General features: G+C 32.3%; 3 protein-coding genes across 7 annotated transcripts; all 3 read right to left on the bottom strand.

Annotated features, from left to right (window-relative positions):
- Positions 1-6,271: 6,271 nt before the first annotated feature.
- On the bottom strand, positions 6,272-7,782 carry LOC105435754. Its single transcript, XM_011658288.2, has 2 exons — positions 6,612-7,782; positions 6,272-6,510 (listed from the first exon to the last, which is right to left on the bottom strand). Exons 1-2 carry the CDS (start codon positions 7,031-7,033, stop codon positions 6,486-6,488), a joined length of 447 nt encoding a protein of 148 aa, XP_011656590.1. The 5' UTR covers positions 7,034-7,782; the 3' UTR covers positions 6,272-6,485.
- Positions 7,783-7,912: 130 nt separating this feature from the next.
- On the bottom strand, positions 7,913-13,298 carry LOC101210673 (type I inositol polyphosphate 5-phosphatase 10). 5 transcript variants are annotated; one of them, XM_031886550.1, is made up of 11 exons: positions 12,689-13,298; positions 12,191-12,277; positions 11,889-11,967; positions 11,245-11,332; positions 11,031-11,135; positions 10,069-10,612; positions 9,767-9,960; positions 9,519-9,627; positions 9,179-9,327; positions 8,457-8,674; positions 7,913-8,364 (listed from the first exon to the last, which is right to left on the bottom strand). In XM_031886550.1, exons 2-10 carry the CDS (start codon positions 12,221-12,223, stop codon positions 8,464-8,466), a joined length of 1,512 nt encoding a protein of 503 aa, XP_031742410.1. In that variant the 5' UTR covers positions 12,224-12,277; positions 12,689-13,298; the 3' UTR covers positions 7,913-8,364; positions 8,457-8,463. The 5 variants fall into 5 exon arrangements, with proteins under 5 accessions (XP_031742410.1, XP_004140997.2, XP_031742412.1 ...); XM_004140949.3 differs by having other exon boundaries at positions 12,940-13,297; XM_031886552.1 differs by lacking the exon at positions 11,889-11,967 and having other exon boundaries at positions 12,689-13,297.
- A 4,661-nt stretch (positions 13,299-17,959) lies between these two features.
- LOC101214156 (SUN domain-containing protein 1) lies at positions 17,960-23,702 on the bottom strand. The gene is made up of 2 exons (XM_004140878.3): positions 22,339-23,702; positions 17,960-18,562 (listed from the first exon to the last, which is right to left on the bottom strand). The coding sequence occupies exons 1-2, from the start codon at positions 23,446-23,448 to the stop codon at positions 18,257-18,259; spliced, it is 1,416 nt and encodes a 471-aa protein (XP_004140926.1). The 5' UTR covers positions 23,449-23,702; the 3' UTR covers positions 17,960-18,256.
- Positions 23,703-24,028: the final 326 nt, after the last annotated feature.

Here is a 24,028-nt window from a genome sequence, read left to right as displayed (position 1 = left end):
GGTCCATCAACAAGACTTCTATCATTTATAAATTTTGACAATTTTTGTTCTTATAATTTTTTTAAAATGTTGTTGTATACTTGTAATTTAAAAAAACTTTAGTAAAATAAACAAAAAGATTTACAAAATATAGCAAAATATCACCATCTATCTATCTTTGATGGATCATGATAGACTATCACATATGGTAGTTCATCTTGGTCTATCATGTTCTATCATATACGTAAAATATTTACAAATTTACACTCTAACATATCATAATAGACTTCTATCATAAAATTACTCCTACTCCCTCTACTAATATTTTCTTCACAATTTCTACTTTCACCTCGTAACCATTCTTCATATCAACCCTACAACCCTCTAATTATTTCCCTAATTTTTATCTACTTTTAATATTTTTCAATAATATCAAGTTGGTCTCCAAGTTTTGTTTCCCTTAAGCTTAGTGGAGAGCTTGCTGATGGTTGAGTGGCATGTCAAGAACCTTCAAGTGAGATCTTCATCACCCTATTTGATCTTAAGCTTTAAGGTCTTCATCTAACCCAATTCTTAGGGTTGGATTCAAATCTATTTAGGAGTTTTTAGTGAGTGAGAATTAGAGGTTTTTTTCCAAAAGAGTTTCTAAATTTCAAATCGTTGGAGTTTTCGTATCATATACATTTTTTACAATGATATGTTGCTCTTAATTATTACCTCGCTAAACAATAACTATAGAGAACACAAGCACATTTCACGTTAATTGACAACGAGAGTTTGTCTTTACTCTTGTCGATTTATATGTAAATACACTTTGGATAGAGAGTGATTTAGGCTTTTTTTTTTTTTAGGATTTCTTTCACACACAACTAGTTTTAAATTATGACTTTAAGAGAGTTAAGGACAACATACTCTTTATATATCTTCACGTTATTATGATATTATTCATTTTGGATACAAACTTTCATAGCCTTAATTTTTTTATTCAAAAGATTTGTTAATGATTTTTTTTAATAAAGTGAAAAGAATATATGACTTTTGAAGACTAATTTACTACTAGACCAACTATATATATTTGGAGAGAATGTATATATTATACACTTAGTACGTAAACTTACGAAATAAACCATACGTAAGAGTTGGAACTTCGAAGACAAATGAAACAACATTCAAACGAGTAATTGTAGTAAACGATAACAAAAATCTTAATTTTCTATATAATTAAAATAATATCTTGAATGGATTTTAATTTTTAACCACATGCTACAACGTCAAAAATTTTCTTTTATTTAAAAATATATATATAAGAGATAAAAATATGTATCCTCAACTTCAAAATTAAAATGAAGAAAATATAAACCATATAACAAACTTGTATACAACTTTATCTTTATATCACAAAGTTATCTAAACATTTATTCTTTAATCATCTATCATTGTATAAACAAAACTAAATTACTATCAATTCACTCAACAAATAACTTACTTCATCTATGAGCTTAAAAATCTTTAGAGGTTTAATGGGAGGAATTATTGTAAATGACTCGTAACGTCGAAAATGTGTTATCCAATTTCATTTTAACACGGGATCATTTTATGATTTTACATTTATGTTTTTGTTATTTTGTAGATTTTAAGCGGATCATGGATAAAATGTAGGTTAATGTTAAATTGGTGCTAAAATGTGTGAAAATGAGGTCAAGATGCATCAATCTAGAGTCAAGGAGTACAAAAGAGGCCAAATAAGTCTATGTCTTGTAACACGACAATGCATCAAGATGATACGCACTACGATGTAGGTATAGTAGTAGTTGCTTTTGTTGCACACATCGCACAAAGTCATGACACTCTGAAGTCTAGACATGTGCATATGTTTGTCGACACCACTGCGCCGTTGCGATTTCTTAAATAAGAAGTCTATTGTCTAGGGCAGTTCATAATCTTGTTCTATGAGGTCGAACTTCTCCTCACCAGTCAATACGTGGATGAGATGCCAAAGTACTTATCTTAAAAAATTTCTCTATTTTGATGTATATGTGATTTTCGAACTAGATTATTTCTTGGTAGTTAATTCAAATCTGTTTTAAATGAATATATATCATATTATCAAACATCTGGAGATCACTTGACGGCTTTTGTTGAAGCAATATATTAGGATTGCTTGCTAATTAATTAAACGAGCATTAATCAAACTAACCCAAGATTATATTTAGTTAGTCGCTTGAAAACTAAATATTCGATCTAAATACCAACCCTATATCTTAATGTAATTGATATGAGTTTGAATTTGTATTCTTCTCAACTACAAAAGGGTGCCAATTAGTTACTTAGAACAAATCCATTGGCTTTTCTAGCTAATTGATATAGTTAGATGAAAGCAACTTTTGAAATATTTTTAATCCATACTAGACGTTTTTAATATTGAATTTACTGTTGCAATCAACTCTAACTTACACAGAAGATTAGTTTTTGGTAAGTGATTCAGTTCAATTGCTTGGTTCGAATTTGGACAACGAAATATGATCAAACAACAACAAAACTATTAAAAATATTTCCATTATAATAAAATTTAATATTTATAACTAATATATATTGATATTTTTTTCATCATTGTCTATTGATATGTTTGAGTAATAAGTTTGGTTGTATTTGGATTGTTTTTATTGAATTTAAAAATGTAGTATTGAATTAAGCAACACGTGGAGAGTTGGAGGAGGTAAGGAAAAGGAGGGTTAGGAAGGTTGAATGAATGAATGAAACTAATATAATAAATAAATTCATGTGAAGGGTGTGGTTTGCTTACTTTAACAAAAGCTAAAACTCAATTTCACAGTTTCATCACGTGATTTTTTACTTTTCACAATTTCCGTTTTCGTCCCCCCGTCCCGTTTTAGAACAACACCCATGTCATCAAATTAAATTAAACTAATTAATTAATTTAAAAGCGTCCCACTACCACCGACGTTATCTGCCCCGGCCCCACCCCCTTTTATTTAACAAATAAATAGTAAAAAATTACAACTCACCTTCTCAACTCTCAATAATATCATACTTTTACTCAACTTTTAACATAACCTTTTTTTTTCTTTTCTTTAATATGAATATAACTCAAATATGTACTTTGAATAAAATGTAAAAGAATCAAATATTAGATTAATTTAAAATATTTTTTGTATTGGGTTTTGTTTTCTCTTTTCTGTAATTGGTAGTAAAAAATAAAGTGGATTTAATTGGGAGAGAAAGAGTCCGCAGCCGCCGCATTGACAAAAGAAGGGGAGGAGGCCCACAGCCCACGTGTGGATCGTTTCGCACTAATTGTCTGAACGCGCCACGTGTTATAGCGAGGGTCCCACTAATGAAGGCGATGGAAAGTGTCCATAAAAGTTGGTCAATGGTCAAGCACTTGTCCATGGCCGATGTGATCCATTGAAGACGACCCCATGGCCCCATTATCTGTGAGCACTTATCACTCCCCCTCCCATACATTTTCTTCTACTTAACTATCATTTTTTCCAGCACTACGTACCACTCGGCATCATTTGATTCTAGCACCACCTCAACTCGATAAAAATTATAAATAAATGATATTATAAATAGTTTTTTGTCTTTATTTATTGTACTAATTTAGACATTAGAGTATGATGTGGTCAACATTATACTAGTACGAGAATTTCATCAACTTAAAAAATGATGAAAACCAAAAGAAGTAAGACTGGAGACCAAGCCTAGAAGGGAATGCGAAAGATGTGTGGAATTTGAGTGCCATCAATACATACACATATCTTCCATGAGATTCAATTTAATAGAGAATTAATTGATTGGTATGATTTTGATTGATTTCCTTTCATGTCAACTTGGTGCTATTCTATGCTATACCTAGCTAATTAAATTTGGTTAATTTGACGGTACATTTTTATATGATTCTAATAGTTCCCACATTTAAGAGTCTCCATGCATTTTCTTCCGTTTTAAGTTTTTTCAAGAATTAGTTTTTACTCAACGTACAATTATCATTTATTTTTTTTTGAAAGAATTGAGCTTACCATCAACATCGATATTGCTTTTAACTACAGTAGTATTCATTTTTTTTAGGACATTTATAGATGTTTTTTAAATATAGAAAAATAAATCAAACTATTTAAAAAATCTAGCAAAATTTTAAATTTTTATTAATGTCTACGATCCAATTTGAGATTTTGGTTAAATATTTTTTAAGAGGATTTTTATTTAAAATAAAGCTTTTTTTTTTGGTAATTTTCTATTGGTTATTTAATAAAGGCCAATAATGATTTCAAAATCCAATGCCTATCCTACCACTAAAGATATGTAACCTACTCACCACTATGCATGAAGAGGAAAGATTAAGAATGTTTTTTTTTTCTTTTTCCAAATAAACGATCTAAAATAGAAAAAAAAATGAAATTGAAAGCTTATGCCTAAATGGAAATTAAATGTTTATTTTATACATTTATAACACATTCTAAATCAAGTGATATTTCTAAAATGAAATGCTAATATGATACAAATAAATAATTTAGAAAACATTACAAAATAGTAAAACAATATTTAGAGAATAATACCACATATATATATATTCATTCTTTAATTAATTTGTTGTTTCTTAGATTACACTTTTTGTTCCTAGTCTATTGTCATTATTATTATTATTAACAACTCAAAATAAATAAATAAAGTAAAATACATAAATGAACTAAAAAAACATTAGAAAAATTGTATTAGATTTAAAAAAAAAAATTAGAAGAAAGCGGCCCATAACACTTCTTTATTGCAGATTGTCATAAATTGTAAATATGACAAATAATTAAATATATGAGATAACTATCAAGAGGTTATCAAAAGACTATCAGAAGATTATATGTATTTAAATTTGCTACTTTTGCAATTTAGAAAAGTAGTGATATGGACCCTATTATTATAAAAATAAAATTTTTGCTATTTTTGTAAACGTCCTTAAACACGTGAACTTTTGGACAAATCCTAATAAGAAAAACAATTTCTTTTGGAGTTTTTTTTAAAATAAAAAAACAAATAGTTTATCCAAATGTAAATATTTTTGAAAATTTCCCTAAAAAATTAGCTTGGGCTTAATTTTTTTTAAAAAAAACATTTCTAAACATAAAATTAAAAAAATGAATGTAATTTTTTTCTTCGTTAGCTACATTTTAACAATATTTTTCAAAATCAAACCAAAATTTAAAATCTAAAATCCTATCTCAGAGTCATTCCGTTTTTTATTTTTCCCTTTTGAAAATTAAGAATATTTCCTCTTCATTTCTTATCAAAATGGTTGAATTTTGATCCAAATTCAAAATTCCAAAACAAATATATAAAATCTACTTCTTTTATTTTTTAAAATTTGACTTTAATTTTTAAATCATCGGTAAAATGTAAATAAGAAGAAAACTAAAACATGTTACTAAATGGGCCTAAGTAACTTTTCAAAAATGTTTTTTCCTTTTTCTCTTTTAGACTTTCGTTAAGCAATTCTTTCACTTTTTGACCGTAATCATAAGTCAAAAGAAAATAAACTTAACTTCTAAAAATGAAATGATTATCGAACAAAACCGTAATGAATGAGATTATATAAGACTTGGTAGACAAAGACATGCCTTTAAGAATTATTAATGGTTAGGCAACTTTATAAGATCCAAACACTCTAGCCCAATCCTTTAAGCTTTGGGCCCTCCACACACTATTTGGATTAGATTTTAAGCCATTCCTCCTCCATAAGATTTAGGATTCCATTTATCTCTCTCATATGTTTGTTTCCTTTTTTCTTTTCTTTCATTCTTTCTTCCCTATTCCTTTTAACATTTTCCCTTTCATACTCTTCATATTGAATGCTCTTTGGATCAATTAGAACCCTATTCTTTTTTCTTTCTTGTTGTTGAATAGTCACTCAATCGGACCTACTTGATTTGTTTCTCTCATCCTTCTGGATAATAACTTATCAACCTTCTTGTTCACCCTCAACAACCTCTCATTTTCCATTACAAATACAAGATAATTAAAATCCGTTAGTTTGAAAAAAAAATTAGAATTTAGTTCATACGGTTTGATAAAATTCTAAAAAGTAGTCCTTATGATGTATACTACCTAGGAGAATTTTATCAAAGTGTAGGGACTATATCATATCGTGAGGATTAGATTTGTAATTGAACCAGATTCATTAGTTGAAAATTTATGGATTGAGTTGGGGTTGATGAGGTCAAATGATAAAAAGAATCAAATTAGGAATAAGTTTTGAATGAAACTTGAAAGTTCGAATTGATTTCAAGAAACAGATCAAAATTGTAGAAGTTTTATTAACATTGGGAAATCTACACATACACAAGAAGTTCTAATCAAGCCATGTATGTAACAGTCAGTTTTCTAATGTATTTCTATTGCTATGGATTTTTTTTCCTTAGTATAAAAAACAAAAGTAGAATAATGATTGGCTTTGAGAGTCCTTTGAACATCTGTTTCTTTGATCCCTTTAAGATTTAGCTTCTCAACTTAGGCTTCATTCTGTTTTCAAAACCAAAATAAGAGACAGATGGAGAAAATTCCATGAGTTAGAACTTTAGCATTAACAAAACAAAAAACCAACTAGGATTCAAAATCATTACCTGTTCTGTGTGGGATTTGGGCCACTACGAGGTATTCGGCGAAGGCTTGTGGAAGTAGAGGATGAGGTTTCACCGAGCTTCCTAGCAGCAGGAGGAAGATGATGAAGAAGATCAACTTGATATGACGACGACGACGATAACGATAACGGTAACGGTAATGACGTAGAAGCAACATGAGAACCCGGGAAGGGGAGGAGCATTCTTGCAGCTTGAGTAGGAGTGTGAAGATGGAAAGAAAAGATCAGAAGTAGAAAAGTGTAGAGAATTGGAACCAACAATGATTTGGAGATCAAAGGTTTCATGTTTTTTTGTGAAGCTCTGAGAGAATCAATGTCTTGTTTGTCTTTCAACTCTAACAACTTGGACTGCCTCTTTATATAAGTTTTTAACAAATTTTCAACTTTTGTCTTCAACTGACTCATTTGTTTCTGTTTTGAGCAATATTCTACTCAAATCTCTGATTGCTCCTATATTCTATACTCCTAGATACAATCTGTAGGGTCTTTTCTAAGATAGGGTATTTGCAGGTTACACTCCTGTATTCTCTATATTTTGCAAATCCTGCCCTTATGTTAAGAAAAGTTTCAACTCATACCCTTTTATCACTTACCTTTCACAAAAACAACACCAAACAAAGACCCATATGTGTCAATTGTGTAGAAATTATCATTGACAGGGTGTTTCGCTTTGGCCCACTAACTTTGTAAATTGGTGTTAAATAACTCAATTCCATTCATTTGTACATTTATGTCATGCCTTAAGGTGTTTAGTTGAGTTGCGCAACGAACGCAACACTCATGTTTAGTTGTCAATTGTTGATCGAGGTTAGAACCTAGCAAATTGTCATATTAATTTCATATTTCATCACTCAACTCAGCCTTCCAAACACTTTCTATCTATTAGTACACAACCAAACAAACTTGAGGGGTTTTTAAGTTATTTTCAAAATACCAGAGTGGGATATGCAAAGTAAACAACTCTGAAGGGAGTGATTAGCAATTAATCTTGAAAATTTCAAAATATCAATGGCCTGTATTAGTCATTAAAGATCAAACACGGTTTTCAATGCAGATCCATTGGGTGAGTGAGTGTGAGGCATGTGATGTAAACATGTAAACTTTGACTTGTGGAACTTCCCATTTCCAAAGCAATAAGAAAAAAAGAGTAGAAAAAACTTGAGAGTTTTTGTTAATTATAAAAATAATCTGTTCACCTGCCATGCACGTGACCATGCACGTGATGAAAATGGCACAAACCTTTTCTTTTCTTGGTTGTCAAACTTTGGATTCTACTCTCCAACAAAAAAAGAATTTCTGTTACTATATATTTCATCAAATAATCAAATCAAATGTTACTTCTGCAATCTGCTCAGTGCTTAAAAGACAAAAGTTTCCAACTTAAAAAAACTTGAAAAACTTTATCACTTTCTTCTCTCTAGTTTGACTGAGGAGCTACACTAAAAAAAAAGAAAAATCAAACTTCTTTTCTGTTTTTCTACTTTTTCTTTTAAGTTCCCCATTGGCTGCAATCTGATGTGATGCATCTGCAAGCAGCAATATGCATCCATGGCTGCTGATGATGATGACCACATCCCTTCCTTGACTTGAAAATCTACTAATAAAACTCGACTTGCAGGTTTTGTTACATCTACACAATCCTACTAGTATTGGCGTCGGGAAAAACTTCGACGAGTCATCGTTCTTGTGATGAATGGTAATGAATTGTTGGACTAAGCTACTGAGCATATTAAGACCTGATGGGTGAAAGGCAGAGTAAGGAAGAGAATGCCATGTGCTGAAAAAGGAGATGCCGTAACTTTGAACTAATTGACACTACTCTTCTTACCACTACTTTAGGGATAATATCTACTGTTTGTTGGTAGTAATTCTTCAGCCCCAACCTTCATATCAGAGATAGGCATTTTCTTCTTCAGCCCTCCCTCGATGACCATGACATCGACTAGGAATGTTGAACAAACGGGGCGGTGATCGGAAAACCGGGACTCCCCACGAATGTAAAAAAGTTGTCGTATGCCATCACCATGCCATAAAATTCTGTCACACCTGCATTGTTCCAAGAAGTTCAGCACGTGTCACGTTAAGAAGCATATCCACTAGTTTGGCTAGCGTGTCTGTGCAACACGTGTTGGACATTTGGACACTCTCATACTTGTTAGTGGAATAGATGTGTTACTAGTTGTACATAATCATAGCAGAACCAACATCGGATGTTCACATGCGTCATCCACTTGTTAAGTATACTACGTACTAAGTGGACACATATGGGACAAAAATAATCAATTATGAGAGCGAAACACATCATGAATTTTAATGATGTAAATGCACAAGCTCATTGGTCTTTAATTTCCTTGTTTGAAAACGGTATATATTATAATAAGCATACCCTTGCAAGGTCCATGTCCTGATTTTTTTAAAAAGATTACTTGTAGCCATGCCTGTGTCGTGTCATATCGTTTTTCATTCTCGTATTTGAATCTGTGATATTTAGGTGTTATGTGGGTTGACTAGAACAAGAGTTTGTATGCTGTTCTATGTCAAACTTCTTACCAAGCTGGAGTTCTTCTCTTCTTTTTTGATTTTTTCAAGTCTCCGGCGTATGTGTCTGAATTGTAGTAGTATTTATATGTGGGTGCAAAGTAAATCATTCCCTCTTTCCATCCAGAAAACACTCGCCCTGCATCCCTTTCGATCTTCAACTACAACACCCAGCAAAAAATAAGAATCAGGATGAAATATAATCAATCCAAGAACACAATCCCAAACTTCAACCAGCTTTTATCCAAAGCAATAATTTTGTGGCAAAAAGTAATTTCATCACTACAAGTTTTCAAAAGTGAAAGCAAAAATGTGAATGAATGCTGCTTCAGTGATTAGGTATTGCCGTTACCTGATCTTTGCTGAGAAGTGCATCCCAGCGATTCTCTTCCATGAGTCTTCGAGTTTCCGAGAAGCTCAAAGCTATCCGGTAATTCAAGTCTCCTAACCATATTATTCGTCTTGAGCCATTTCATCAACACGAATGAGAAACTCAGTAACCAGAATATACACGTCATATTGAATGAATTACCAAACTGCGTTGGTCTTATTTTATATGTATATGCTTTTCTTTCAAATCAAACAATTTAAGATGCTCACTCGTGTCCGAGGATTTTCTCCGGCATCCGACTGTAAGGTGGTCTGCATATTTTTGGAAATTGAGTGTTCTTAAGGATTTCAATAACATCCAAATTTCTTCTAAGCTCATCTCCTTCTTTCTCTCCAGAAGCTAAGTGGCTGCAGATGAAGCAAAAGCTTGTCTGGTGAAATAACATGCTCACTGAAATGCATCCCTGGAAGACAAGAACCGACCCTCACGATTTCAAAATGAAATATGATGGATATTTTGCACAATTATCCCATATATGAAGACAAGGGAACTAAAAATATAAAAGTATCACCTTGTTCCCAAGGCATCCCATGATCCCACGGCCCGTACTCGAAATTCTTAAGTGGCTAACATGTGGAACAAGCTCCTGCCTCATCCAAATTGTGACAAAAATGCCAACCATTTGTTTACTTGCAATCAAACCGTACTTTGTCTCGTTACTGCTTTCAGGAATGGAAATATCTGAAATATCAAAGATGCTCGGATCCTCCTCGTCATCATCTTCTTCTGAAGAAATGCCACTTTGACTCACGTTCGATGGTTGGCACCGAAACCAGAAATCCTTATTGCGTTTCCTTTCAAGTTCCAGGGGAGTACAATTGCAACTTTTTAGCTTCCTTCTACTTACAGTCCTGAAAGTTTTACTGATGCTTTTAAGAGAAGGCTTCGGAAAGAATTTCGAACCTCCAAGACCGGTGTTGGATTTCGGTCCTCTCGAGCCGCCATTTGTTGGGTTGTTCAATGATTGATTAATTAAGGAAAGCCATCTTGCTGCAGGTTCATTGTCTTCAATAACTAGAACATTTCCAGCATTTAGAGGCACAATTTCCTGAAAACTGATAATAGGAGTTTAAATAACACATCAATCTGCTAGTATGCTTGGAAATACAATGAACCAAATGACAAATTTCAAAGGGTATAGCGGTCAGTGACTACTATCCACAGTGCCGGTGGAAGTAAAAGAACATCAGAAACTTCTTTTCAAAAATATGAAATTGAAAATAGGGTGAGCAAAGTAAGCATTGTTGTCTAATGCCAATAAATGAACTGATACATTTTGAAGGGAAGCTTAGATTGGAAAAGAGAACTCTCAAAGCACGGCAAGATGAATAAACTCTATTCCTAACAACCACGAACCACCAAATTTAGAAGAAACTGGAAGGAAAAAGAGAGAAGGTGGATTCCATGTTTTGACAACCACCAAATGTTTTAGAAAAATGGAAGTGAAGATGGAGAGGGGGGCAGAAATCATACCCGAATATGTAAATATCAGCACAGTTGTCGTTCTTAAGAAAATCGTTCAAATTGAGGTTGGTTTGGGGAGATTTTCCTCCAACATTCCACGTCGCAACAAAAACACTGAATCAAATCCCATTAGGCAAAAGAAATGTTAATGTATAAAAGAGTAGAGGCTCATCATTAGGTTAAAACGAAAAGAAGAGATCAAGGTGATCATGCCACCAAGTACCGGAAGGATTGAACTTCTTGACCAGGAGCCATTAGAGAGTCTGTGCTACCCAAGAATGTACTGTCTAGCTGTAGGTCAGAATTTGGATCTACATATAGATTGAAAAGGAAAAAAAATTGAAAGCGACTTAGACACCAAGCAAATATCCATTGATCATGTTTCTACCTATGACAGAATTGTTGACTAACGCCTCTTTCTGATAATAAAACCAAAACCAAATCATTTCTTGACAAATTCAATAGTTTTAACCAACTGACTGAAAAATATTCTGAAGTAGCTGAGGGAAAGAGACAATATCAAGAGGGAGAGAGAGAATATACCAAGCTTGCTTCATTTCTCACACTAGTTTAAAGATGGAATTGAATATATTCTCCATTTAGATCTAGTTGACATGGTTCTCTTCCTATCGCTATCGTTTTAGATTTTTTAATCTTCATAAGGAAGCACAAACATGCTCAAATCTCTTCTAATTCAAAGATGCTAAGTCACGATATGCTTAGAAAGGTATTTCAAACTTATCATCAATGACTCTTTACTTATCTGAATAATAGAACTTTGCTTTCTACGGTGAGATTTCTTTCTTTACCATAAAAATAAAGATAAGGTGATAATTTATCAAAAAGCATTTCCCTTTTGTAACTCACCAGTGGACTCAACAAATGAACCTTTGAACTCTTTCTTTCCATTTCTTTCTCCCATGGCAAACATTTTTCTAATGAAGGACTGAAAGCAGAGGAGAAAAAGGAAGATATTTAATGATATTAACTTCAAAAAGTTGCAAAAGTTAGTCCCACTTTTTTGTAAGATAAAAAGATGGGAACAAATTCAAGAGAACAAACCACCAAATAACACTTTAGGATTCAGAAAAAAAAAAAAAGAAAAAAGAAAAAAGAAAAAAGAACAACTGGGAAGAGAGAGAAAGAAAGAGCATTGAAGATTCATTTACCTTCTTTCTTGAGTTTTGTTTTCTGAGAGTCATTGCTGATATTGCAATTTCTCATCAATGCCACTGACCCAAATCGAGGATCTACAACTAAAGAAAGAAAAAGAAAATCGAAGTAAATATAAATGGAAGTAACATTATCACAAACAATTCATGTCGCTGTCAAGAATGTCAAGAAAATCAAATCGGTTGCCATCCAAAATGAACAGAACAGAACAACAATGATCCAATGAAACAGAAAACTCAAGAAATCCAAGGAAAACACGAACATTAGCTCAAAAAGAAGCAAAAACTCAGAATTAAGATTTGTTATAAGAGAAACAGATTTGATCAAATTTAAAAAGAAAAGAGTGGAAACCCACGACAATGTTGACAAGTGGGGGCTTATTCATATTCACGAGAAAGTCAACTGTCGAAGCAATGTCTATTATACATACATATGAAGAATGAAAACAAAATGAACTTGAAACATTTTCCCAGCATAGAAAATTGGAAAAGAACCTGAAATTGAATGTTAGAGACTCTAGAAGAAATGAACAAAATGTCTTCTTATATGTTCAATGGAATAGTCCGAGAAACTTGCTGTTCCAATCCAAAACGCATTGAAATTGACAAAAAGAGGGCACAGTCATAGATAGATGAACAGAAAAAGGGGGAAAATTAAAACTAAAATCGATAATCGATTTGCGGTTCAAAGAAGGAAAATGGTTGAATTTTCTCGGGAAAATAAAGCGAGAAACGGTCAAAAACACCTTTGAAGAAACGCTAAGTTGAGAACTTGGGAGTTAGTTTCTTCCATTGCCAGCAGTAGTTGGTAGAGGCTTTATTGATCAAATTTCTTCAAATGCTCATTGTAAAATAGCAAAGGAACAACTCTTTTGATTGAAAACTCAAATGGGTATCAACAAAATGATGATTTTGCTCAGACAATCATCATCAAAAGAAGAAACTGATCTGTTTCATGAGACTAACACAGAAGAATGAATGAGAAAACTGCAAAGTTTTTGGTGAATCTCAACTAAATGGACTGCTTTTTTCGCCCTTATATATAATTTTGTTGAAGTAGGAATTCAGATTCTTTAATTTGGCCAATACTTTCATGGACTTTTTCTTTCTTTATTTGTTGTGGTCTGTTTTGGGATTTTGTTCATGTTTTCACCTTTCTTTTCCCTTTGTACTTTCACTTCGTCTATTTTTTTCTATTGCTTCTACTTTTAATCTTTTTTTATCTTTTATATCAAACTTATACCTTTAATTAATATCAATTTACCTCAAACTAATAATAATTGTATCAATTTACGACATTTTGTTGTTTATTTTTTAAATATTTTTACGATACAGTTTTCATATCGATTTTTAACTTGTGAAAATGTGACAAATATTAATAAAAAAATAATATACATGTCAACAAAAATTAATATCAAATCAGGATTAGAAGTACAATCAAAACTAGTTTAAATTATGATTCGAAGTATCAACAGGAGCTTAACATATATTGATGTCGAAAACTAGTAGGTTTCAAATTTAAATCTCCTCCGATTTTGGAAAGGTAATAGAAATAAGAAACAAAGATTAATAATAATAAAATATTACTAATAAAATAAATGAACTAACATAAAATTACTACAAATCAACCTTTCCTATCATTTTTAGTTAACTAATTATCAAATTAATTTAAGGGTTATTTAGAAGAAGTATTTTACAAATTCAAGAGTTTGTATTTTTTTCTAAAACTTGAAAAATCAAACCCACACTATTTTTTTTCACACTATATGTTCTCGAACAATTTTTTAGTGAGCTAACTTAAAATAAGTTTAAAACCAATCAACTTCTCCGTAAAAAAAGTTTCACGTAATTCTTTCTAAAATAACATGAGTAAAATAGAGTAACACAAACCATTGAAAAGGACCTCAAGTTTATTAAAATTGAAATAGTTGTAAATATAGTAACGAGACAAAAGTAATTAAATATATAGTAAATATTGGTCTATCAATAAACCATAAACTCGATTATAAACTTTGCTATATTTGTATTTTTTTAAAAAAATGTTGTTATATATTCAAATTATTATTCATAAAATTGCTATTCATCATACTCACTGTTGAAAACACCACGATTATATATATAATTTTTAACCCCAAGAAATTTAATTAGTTGAATTATACTTAAATTTAAAACACAAAACACATGTGGAAGATTAAAAGAATATTAAAAATTATTTTTTAACTTCTTTAAATGTTTATTCTCATTTTCTAACTTTAATTCAATAAACTTTGAAGAGTATATTTAATATAAGTATGATAAAATAAAGTGAGTTTATCTTTTAATTGGGATTAAATAATATATATAAATAGAGAACTTTTAGATTTAAAGATGAACAATAGATGATTTCTATAAAGGAATGATTCCTTAGTATTAAAAGCATGCCAATACATGACATCAACTTTAAAAATTAATTTTAAATGACTCAACGATATTATTTGTTTCTTTTCTTTTGGAGGTTGGAAGTTCAAATCGTCACAACATTACCGTTATTATTGCACTTTAAAAAGGATTATATGCTCCTTAAATAGATTTATGGTTCTATGAAAGATGAAAGCCTAAAAGATTTGTACTTACAAAAACACACACTCTTCTTTTGGTTATTTTGATTTATTTAGAAAGAGAATGAATGAATGTAGCAGTAGCAGCCGCAGCAGCAGCAGCACAGCAGCACTATAGAAAGTGTGTGTGTGTGTGCATGGCAGCTATTAAACTAAAGAAAGAAAGTTAAATCTTTGGAATAGTTTTATAAGGAAATTGATCACTCTTTTCAAAACACCAAACACATAATAAACTTTCTTTGTATTTTTCTCTTTGGATCACTATCATTCTTTTCCTCTTTTGCATCCAATTGGACATCTATATTTTCATCACAAAATATAACACAATTTTAATTTCTATTAATAATAAACCTTCATATACTTATTTTTATTTTTATTATTATAGTTCATAATATGGACAAAAAACAAGTTAACCCTTTTATATTAATATTAACAAGAAGGAAGAAATTGAGGGATTTGTTGAGTGAGAGTTTCTCTATTTGCAACACAAAAAATTGTTTTATTATTTATTACTTTCAATAATTATCATGTTTCTCATGTTTATCCTTTCACATCTATTTTATTGGTATGAATATTTTTATGAACTTTTTTAATATGTGAAATCTTGTTGGGTTTATAAATTATTTAACTTATTTAACTGTATTTAAAAACATCTTATTAAATAGTAAGATAAACCCTAAACTCTAAAATAAATAGATTTTTAAAATTTATCTTTGTTTTAAAAATCTAAAAGATAAAAATGGGAAAAAAATAGTGAAAAAACAACTACAATATTCAAATGTCAAATGATACACGACTATACCAATTCGACGACATTTCTTAAATATATAGAATGTAAAAAATAAAAAGAACATGATACTATAAATAACGATCATCATTAAATACATTACCACTTTTGTACTATAAGAACTAAATAAATCAAATCAAACTATATATATATTAGTTGGGAAACACATTCTCAACAATGAAAATGGAAGCCAACAAAGGATTGAAAAGAAAACATATTTATCTCATAGAACCTTGAAATTCTAAAGTTTAGGGATAAAAAAAATGTTCTTATTCTTGTCTTATTTAGTGGAAAGTTGGGAAACCCATTATTTTCTCACTCCCAAATTATAAAACAAAACTAAACCCTTTTTTCCTATACAATCTTTATTCTTATTCAAAAGATGTGGAAAAAAATATATATCCCATCTACCCATTGTTTCATCATCCTCCTCTTTAAATTATTCTAGAACAAATTAAAGTGAAAAATGGGAAAGAATATTCTTAATTTAAAAGAAAAAAAAATATGAAGAAGAATGAAAAAATAAATTCATTTGATAAAATATTTTTGTGGAATGTAAATAGAGTTAATTTTTTTCTATTTTTTTTAAAAAATCATAAATAATATATAGACAACTTATTTATAAATATAACAATAATAGATATCTACTATTGTTTACTATCATTGCCTATAGATGTTTTTCACTAGAAGATGACGTTTTGCTATATTTAAAAAGATTTTTCAACAATTCCGTCATCTAAACACAATTACTACTATATATATATATATAAAATGGGGTCAAGACAGAAGGATAAATTACATAATAAATAAGAAGCTAAAACCATGAGGGGAACAAAATGTTGGGTTAATGTTTGCCTCATTCACAAGCTAAAGAGAAGAGAAAAGCATTGAGAGATCCATAAATAAAGGGAAGCCATTATTTTCTTAAGAAAGAAAAAAGAGTTGTTTTTTGCTTTATTTGTTCTTCTTTGCTTAGAAGAAACCACTCTCTCTCTCTCACACACACACACACATTTTCTTATGTATTATTCTATTCATCAAAGAGAGAATGTGGCCCTCAACTATTTATAAGAATGTTTGAAAACAGTATAATAAGTGTTCCTTTTGATGGGTTTTTAATATTATATATATATAATGGGAAACATAAACATAAACAAACCAAAGAAGGAGATTCTTTGATATAAGAGAATGCCTTTTTTAGGGCAAGTTTGCAGTAAGTGTAACCTAAAGTTGATGATGCATGCCTTCAACTTACACAAAAAAAAAGAAAAGAATTAGTTGATTACAAATGTGTTTGCATAACTGTTTGATGTATAGCGTTTGTCTAAAGCTAGAATATATTAGCTTTATGATTGACTCAATCTTTGTATATACTAACAGATTCTTAATTAACTACTTCACTTGACTTTAAAACACTATTTTTAATTCTAATTTGGTAGCTTCTTAGTTACTTTGATTTAGTAGAGATTCAAACAAATAAAAAAATTGTTTTAAGAAATATTATTTACTTGTCAAACTAAGTTGTTTAACCTTCATTTTAAGAACGGAAGAATGAGTAATCATTTTGAAATAAAATTATTGTAAAACTTTAAAGGAACAAAAGTTTTAAAAAATTCATATTTGGAATATAATGAAAATTGACACGAGAATCAATACCCGACATTGTTTATGACATCACTCACATGAACTAATGTTGCAAGCACTATGTGATATTTTTTAGAACATATTGTAAAAGTTGATTGGACAAATAAGTTAACTAAAAGAAAACCGTACAACAAATATGAACTTCTTATACTCATAAATAATATTATAAACGTGTTCTAATTTTTCACATTAACTTTCAGGTCGATTTTCATCCTTTACTTTGAGATTAAAAGATACTTTGGAACAACTTTTAGAGTTTCAATGGCACAAGTTATGATTGAAAGTTTGAAAAGTTAAGGATATTTTGTATAATTTAACATAAAACATTTATGTACTCATCAACTTTGTGTACTAAACCATTTTCCAAGTAAAAAAAATGATTGGATACTCTTGCAGGGAGTCTTTCCTAGATATAGCAATTATATGCATAGATATAGCAATTATAACTACAATATACCTTAGAAGAAAAGTTATTTCAAAAGCTTAACCATAATCATTTCCAACAACAATACACAAGATACCTTCTAACAATATACTCTTGTAATTGAAAAAGGTAGTGATGCATATCATTGTAACAGCATGAGACGAATTATGCCAAATCTTTAAAATCAAAACAAAAAATAAAACGGTTAGCAAACACAACTTAATTTTGTCTAATTATTAATGGTCGAGAGAGAGAGAGAGAGAGAGAGAGAGAGAGTTTCACAAAGACTCATTCAAAGAACCAACAGAGGAAAAAAATTAGAACACACTGAGAAACTTAAAGAACCAACAAGCCTGCACTGCACAGTCAAAAAAATCCATAACCCCACAAATTTAATCTGTTTACAAAATGCCTTGAGAGGAAAAACAAAAGAAGATGAAGTTAAAAGTAAAGGAAACAACAACACCTGTGCCCACTAACCAAAAACATTCTCTAAGTGTGAGGGCTATGGGGGTGTTCTATATAAAGAATAAGAAGAACAGGGAATGTAACAATTACAAGGATAGTACAAACTTGGCGCCCAATACAAGCTGGTTGCAGCCCATCCATCATCATGACTGTATCGCCATCATAGAAACCGAATACGGTTCGTGACCGTGAACTCTCATGCGATAGATGCAAGTGTGGGATGGATTTCCATGGTTGGATGAGAAATCTAATCGGATCATGTCAACGAGACCAGAGCCTGTTGTATCCACCACGTCGAATGTCTGGGCATTGCTCTTCTCGAGGTCGTATGTAAACTTGGCCAACGGGAACATCTTCTCACCATTGATGGCTGAATTTGGATTTTTCCCTTGAAACCATCCAGATACCCTGCAATCCTTCGGCGCGGATGTTCTATCAAATGCTACACTCTGTTCCAGAAAAGTCAATTGTGAAGGAATATTAGTGAAAAAATTGGTCAGGCAAACCATATCCAAGATGGAAAAAAGCAAGAAATTGCACGGTGGTATGATGTACGAAACTAATAATACATGTAACTAAAATCCCAGACCCATCCATCACACAAAATACGAATTTAAGCAGGCAAAGAAGAAGCTGGCAAAATAAACTTCAATCCAAATATCAACAAACTACAAAACGCTATTTAACCACTTGAGCAGCTATCTGGCCCAACATTTGCACCATTGATGTTTTAAATTTTCGTTTCAGGTCACCTCCCAATGCCCACTTAACTTCATAAGCCATTTGACCTAATCTTTTGCACCATTTTCTTCTTTCTATTGTCAATACTCTCAATATGCACCTCCTTGTATAGATAAGTCGGGGGCAGGACAGGGGCAAAAATTGAGAGTTCACCACCATTACTATGAACAACTAAACTTTGATTCAATTAATGGGAACAGCTTTGAAAAGCTCAAATGTTCTTGCGGATCAGAAATGTATCTAGCCTGCTTTCTTTATTTCTTTATGTATTTTAATGAAAACAACTTTCATTGAGGAAAAAAAAAAAACAAAAAATAAGCCCAGGGAGCACCCTTTTCATAAAGTCTCTGCCTATAGTTTTGATATTTAAAGAGAAGAAAACAAAACCAAAATAATAGTAATAATAAATAAATAAAGAGTGAGAACGAAAAAAAAGAAAAAAAAGAAAATGAAGTATATCTATATATTTGATAATGGAAGTAGGTGAAGGGCATTTAGATTGGCAATTAACTTATTCATCAACCACCAATAGTATTGGTCCATTGGACAAAAGGTGACCTATTTCCAAACAAAGTAATGTGTCTTCAAAATTCCATTTCCATTCACAGGACACAATACAAACCCAATGAAGCGACTTAGACTCAATTCACCTGCTAACTCAACCAAAAAATTATTGACTGGTACTCAATTAATTTCAAGTTTCAACAAAAGTAGATTATTTTTAAGTCATACATACTGACTTGCAAGTCCCTAGGGGAGTAAAACATTTTGTTCGATTATATGATATTAAATTTACCTTACCCATCATTTAAGCTTATGGGTCAATCTCAATTTAACATGGTACCGTAACCCATGATGTGCAAAGTGGACAATATTATACTATTGTGTAGATGTTTGGCGGGTTGTTGTCCCCAATAAGTGGTATCAAAGTCATACTCCTAACTTAGCTGTGTCAATAGAAAACCCTCATGGAAAAAAATAAATTCCTCCAGTGAGAAACAAAGAAATTAACAAGCCTCAAATTCAATGTAGTCATAGTGCATTCATGGTGGAGCACTTGAACCGGCAGTATCCTCTGGTGAGGAATTAACTTGGTTAAAAGTAATATATTCAAATGTAATTTGAAGAGATGACTGTTTGAGAGGAGATTCGAGGTTGTACTTTGTTCAAGGGGAGCTTTGTTGAGAATACAACCAAAGTTCCATATTAGCTAGATAAGAGGATGATCATATGTATTTAAGTAAGAACAACCATCTCCAATGGTATGAGTAAGGGCTCTATTCATCTTCATGGTATGTCTGCTTTACCATGATAGATGATGCAATGTTAGCCGCTTCCACAAGTTTACACACAGGCGTTGATTGGGTGGTTATGCAAGATGTGTAGTGGATAAATAAAGAACCCAGGTTTAGAAGATCTTTGCTCCCATGCAAACTCCACTGAACTAGAATCTTATGAACTGAATTTCTCTATCCTTAATTAGTTTCCATAAAGTACATCATTTGAAAGAAACAAAACCAACTTGTTGGAACCAGTTAGACCTGCTTAAGTGGATGAAATTTTACTTTGAAAGTTGGATATGTAGCGTATTTTCTCAGTAAAGTTGGTTTTGGTAGTCCTTCAACAGAAAGAAGGATTTTGAATAAATTTCTTTATGCGGACAGCATCCCTTGGAAGTATCAACTCTGTGAGCAAAATTCAGAAAAGGAATCCTAATCCTGGCATTTCTCCCAGGTTTGTGTAATGTGCAGCAGAAGTGAGAATATCTCTCGTACCGCCTACTGCATTGTGAGTTTGTAGCTTGTTGAACCATTACGGCAAGCTGTTTGCTTTTAGGGGTTGTAAACTGAAGCAATTGGGGAATTGGACGGCAGAACCTTCATTTGAATGTTGGTTCAAAGAAAAAGCTAAAGTGCTTCGGATTAATCTATCAAGGGCCGTTCTCCTTGGCTAAAACGGGAAAGAAATTCAAGAGTATTCTTAGATATGAATACTTCTCTAGCCTATTTTTGTAATCATTTACCGCCTCTAATTGGAGTGCCCAACAATTTTTGTTTTCCTTTCGTAATTACTCCCACTATCCTCGAGGAAAAGGGATGCCTTATCCCTTTGCCCCTTGGTTGTTTTGACTTTTGTTCAGCTAATTAATTTTTGAATGAAAGTCTATTCTGCTTCTCAAAATCGAAATACAAAAAATAAAACAAAGACAACTTGATTAAAACTAATCTAACAGATATTAACTACAATCACACTTGAGCACTATCAAAGCAGCTCAACAAGTGGAAAATATTAAACCATGAAAAGAGCAATACTCCTAAATCCCGATCACATTAAAAAAGAAAACCCTAAGCACACCCTTGTCTACCAATCATAAGGCAAATGTATAAAGATTAAAGAATGAAAAGTAACTGGGGCCAAGAATCTCTCTTGGTATGTAACTTCTCCAAGCAATTTGGAGGGAGGTATCTTTAGCCTTTAAACTATTACTGGTGCAATCAACATACTTGACCGAGTAATTTGTTTCAATTGCTTTTTTGCCACAAATTGAGGGATGGGTGAAAGTCTCTTAAACAAATGTATTATGCCAAGACTTGGGGATTATACATTCAGAGGAGACAAATAATGTTTTCAAATTCTCCTTGAAAAACTCTAGAGGTCTACGGCAGCGTTGGAGTTTTAGTCAAGGATATTTGTAGTGTTTTCCTTTTCTTAGACACATCACACCATTGAAGAGTATTATAAAATTAGAAGAAAGAAGATAGCCTATCTTCAATCCTCACCCCCATCTCCCCTTCTAAAATAGGTAGGTGTCTAAAAGCATGTCCCAGACTCATATGTACTGAACATAAAAAGAGAAGATACCTTTGTACGACATTCTAAAATTGCATAGCCCTCTCCAAATCAAAATAATTTTAGACCTTCTCTACCTATAATTCCAAAATGACCAATAAAAGTCAACCAACTGCCCCCAAGGTCAATCCTTTCCGATATACATCTCACAAAGATTAGTATACGAACACTGCAACCTGACTTGTCGCATAAGGCAATAGTGCGCAGATACCGAATACAAATTTCACAAACTTGAACAAAATACGTCTCCTACGTTAAGAAAATATATCTCTCATCCCCCTCCTAGAAAATATGTTTCATAAGTCCCACGCTTGAATAAAACATAACTGATGACTAAATTCGACCCTCATTTAAACTATGCGGTCTGTTGACAGAACTTGTTTTAGTAAAGAAAAAGGGAACAAAAATGGAAGGGAATGAGCAGGCTAATATATCTATTAGAAAAAAATATACAAAATACACAATCCAATTAGTGTTTTTTTTTTTAATCAGACGCCGAGTAGCACCCACTAACAGATGCTCATACATACTTCGTCGATTGTCAAATATAAATATTTACTGTATAAAAACACGTATTTGGACATTAAAACAAAAACTTTGAACAGAAAACAATTCTAAGATGTAGAAATATCACCTTAGCAACATGCTCCAAAGTAATAGCTTCTGGAACAATTGCTGCCCGCAGCCTAATTTGAACAAACCCACTACTTCCTTTCAAGGCGAAGCACTGCCCGGGCTCCCCAAAGCTAGGTTTTAGCAGCTTATCTGCATCACTGTGAACACCATTCCTCACATTTTTCAAAAACCAATTACTTGTCCTTCCTCTATATGGATCCGAATGCTTTACAACCATTGCCCCACCAGAAGCAACAGCATAATCCACCCTACCAAGCCCATCAGCAGCATGCTTCTGAATCTCCCTCTCAATCATCTCCCTTGCAGATGCCCTAATTTCATCCAAATTCGCAAATCGCTGCTCATCAAATTCACCATTTTTAGTCTTCTTCAATTCCTCATAAATTTTATCAAATTCTTGCTTGGACAACCAATCCCCAGTCTTCAACTCGCTCAAAGACCTTTCCAATTCTTCCCCCTTGTTCTCCAGCTTCTTCAAACCGCTATCAAGATCAGCAGTTTTCTCGTCAATCTTCTTGTTAACTTCTCTTCTCAATCCCCCAACCTCATTCTCAATCTTCCGATCAACGACCTCCACCTGCACCTGAAGCATCTTACTAGTGGTCTTCAAAAGTGCTTCAACTTCCGCAATCCGTCCCTCGACTTCCGAAAACCCCATCTGATTTCCCACCTCTCCTTCACCAGATTTTAGGGCTAGTTTTCTAACCATTTGAGCCAACCCCAAAAGAACCAACAAGAGAACACCATTCTTCGTAAGAACGCTAACAATAGTTACCCATCGAGGCTTCTCCGGCTTCGTAATTACCTTTCTACTCCGCCGCGGGGAAATGGTAGAATTAGCAACAGCTTTCTTGATCTGAATTGGATCCCTAGAAGACCGCTCAAGAACAACCTCACCCCTAATGGAATGATGACTCATATCCCTACCATTAGCACCGGCAAGTTTGTCATCGGCGGCACCAACAGTCCCAAGAGTAGCAGTATTAGAAAGAGGGTTAAGCCCATCAGTGGCCAACAATTCAAAACTGGCCCCTTTCTTCTCCGAGGCTAAAACCGGCCTCCTCCGCGTCGCCGGATTCGCCGTTATGGAGACGGTCGAAGCCGACATTTCCTCAAAACCCGGACCAGAAACGCAAAGGCAAGAAGGAAGAAGCCCTAAGAACAGTGAAGATCAAAATTGAAGAAAATAAGAGGATTGAAGGAAAGAGGATCGCCTGTGTTTAGTGAGAAATTTGAAATTTCTGAAAAGAAAGAAAGGAATTTGGGAGGGAGAAGTGGATGGAAAGTAGAGGGTGGCAGAAAGAATTTTGATTTTTCCGAATCGAGAAAAAACATCAAACAAAAGATTGTTAAAATTGAATGCATAAAAACTGAATTAAATTAACCGACGCATCGGGGGGAATGCAAACCAAACTCACCCCTTTTCATTTTTCAATCAATACATTGGGCCGCTCTCTTGGGCTTCCATTCCTTTCGGCCCATTATTATTATCTCAAATTACTTTCTAAAATTCTAAAATAATAATAATTACTTACTAAAACTTTCATTCAATTTTGATATCATTCATAGATAGGCTTATGAAAAAAAATAGAGATAAAAATGGTATATTTATACAGTTGGTTTTTAAAAAACTAAAACCTCCATTTTTCTTTTTGAAAGTTAAGTCTATTTTAAAAATAAAAATAAGC

Source organism: Cucumis sativus, chromosome 6 (assembly GCF_000004075.3).
Source record: "Cucumis sativus cultivar 9930 chromosome 6, Cucumber_9930_V3, whole genome shotgun sequence".
Lineage (NCBI taxonomy): Eukaryota > Viridiplantae > Streptophyta > Magnoliopsida > Cucurbitales > Cucurbitaceae > Cucumis > Cucumis sativus.
Note: the sequence above shows the minus strand (reverse complement) of the source record. Positions and strands in the feature narration are given on the sequence as shown.

Bases quoted from the DNA above. Each gene is read 5' to 3' on its own strand.
- LOC105435754 (XM_011658288.2), bottom strand. From the start codon at position 7,033: ATGAGTCAGTTGAAGACAAAAGTTGAAAATTTGTTAAAAACTTATATA. The intron at 6,511-6,611 runs GTAATGATTTTG...TTTTGAAAACAG, and splicing joins CCAAATCCCACACAGAACAG to AATGAAGCCTAAGTTGAGAA.
- LOC101210673 (XM_031886550.1), bottom strand. From the start codon at position 12,223: ATGACTCTCAGAAAACAAAACTCAAGAAAGAAG. The intron at 9,961-10,068 runs GTGATACTTTTA...CTTGTCTTCCAG, and splicing joins TGGGATGCCTTGGGAACAAG to GGATGCATTTCAGTGAGCAT. The intron at 9,628-9,766 runs GTGAGCATCTTA...AAATGGCTCAAG, and splicing joins GAGAAAATCCTCGGACACGA to ACGAATAATATGGTTAGGAG.
- LOC101214156 (XM_004140878.3), bottom strand. From the start codon at position 23,448: ATGTCGGCTTCGACCGTCTCCATAACGGCGAATCCGGCGACGCGGAGG. The intron at 18,563-22,338 runs GTGATATTTCTA...TTTCTGGAACAG, and splicing joins CTTTGGAGCATGTTGCTAAG to AGTGTAGCATTTGATAGAAC.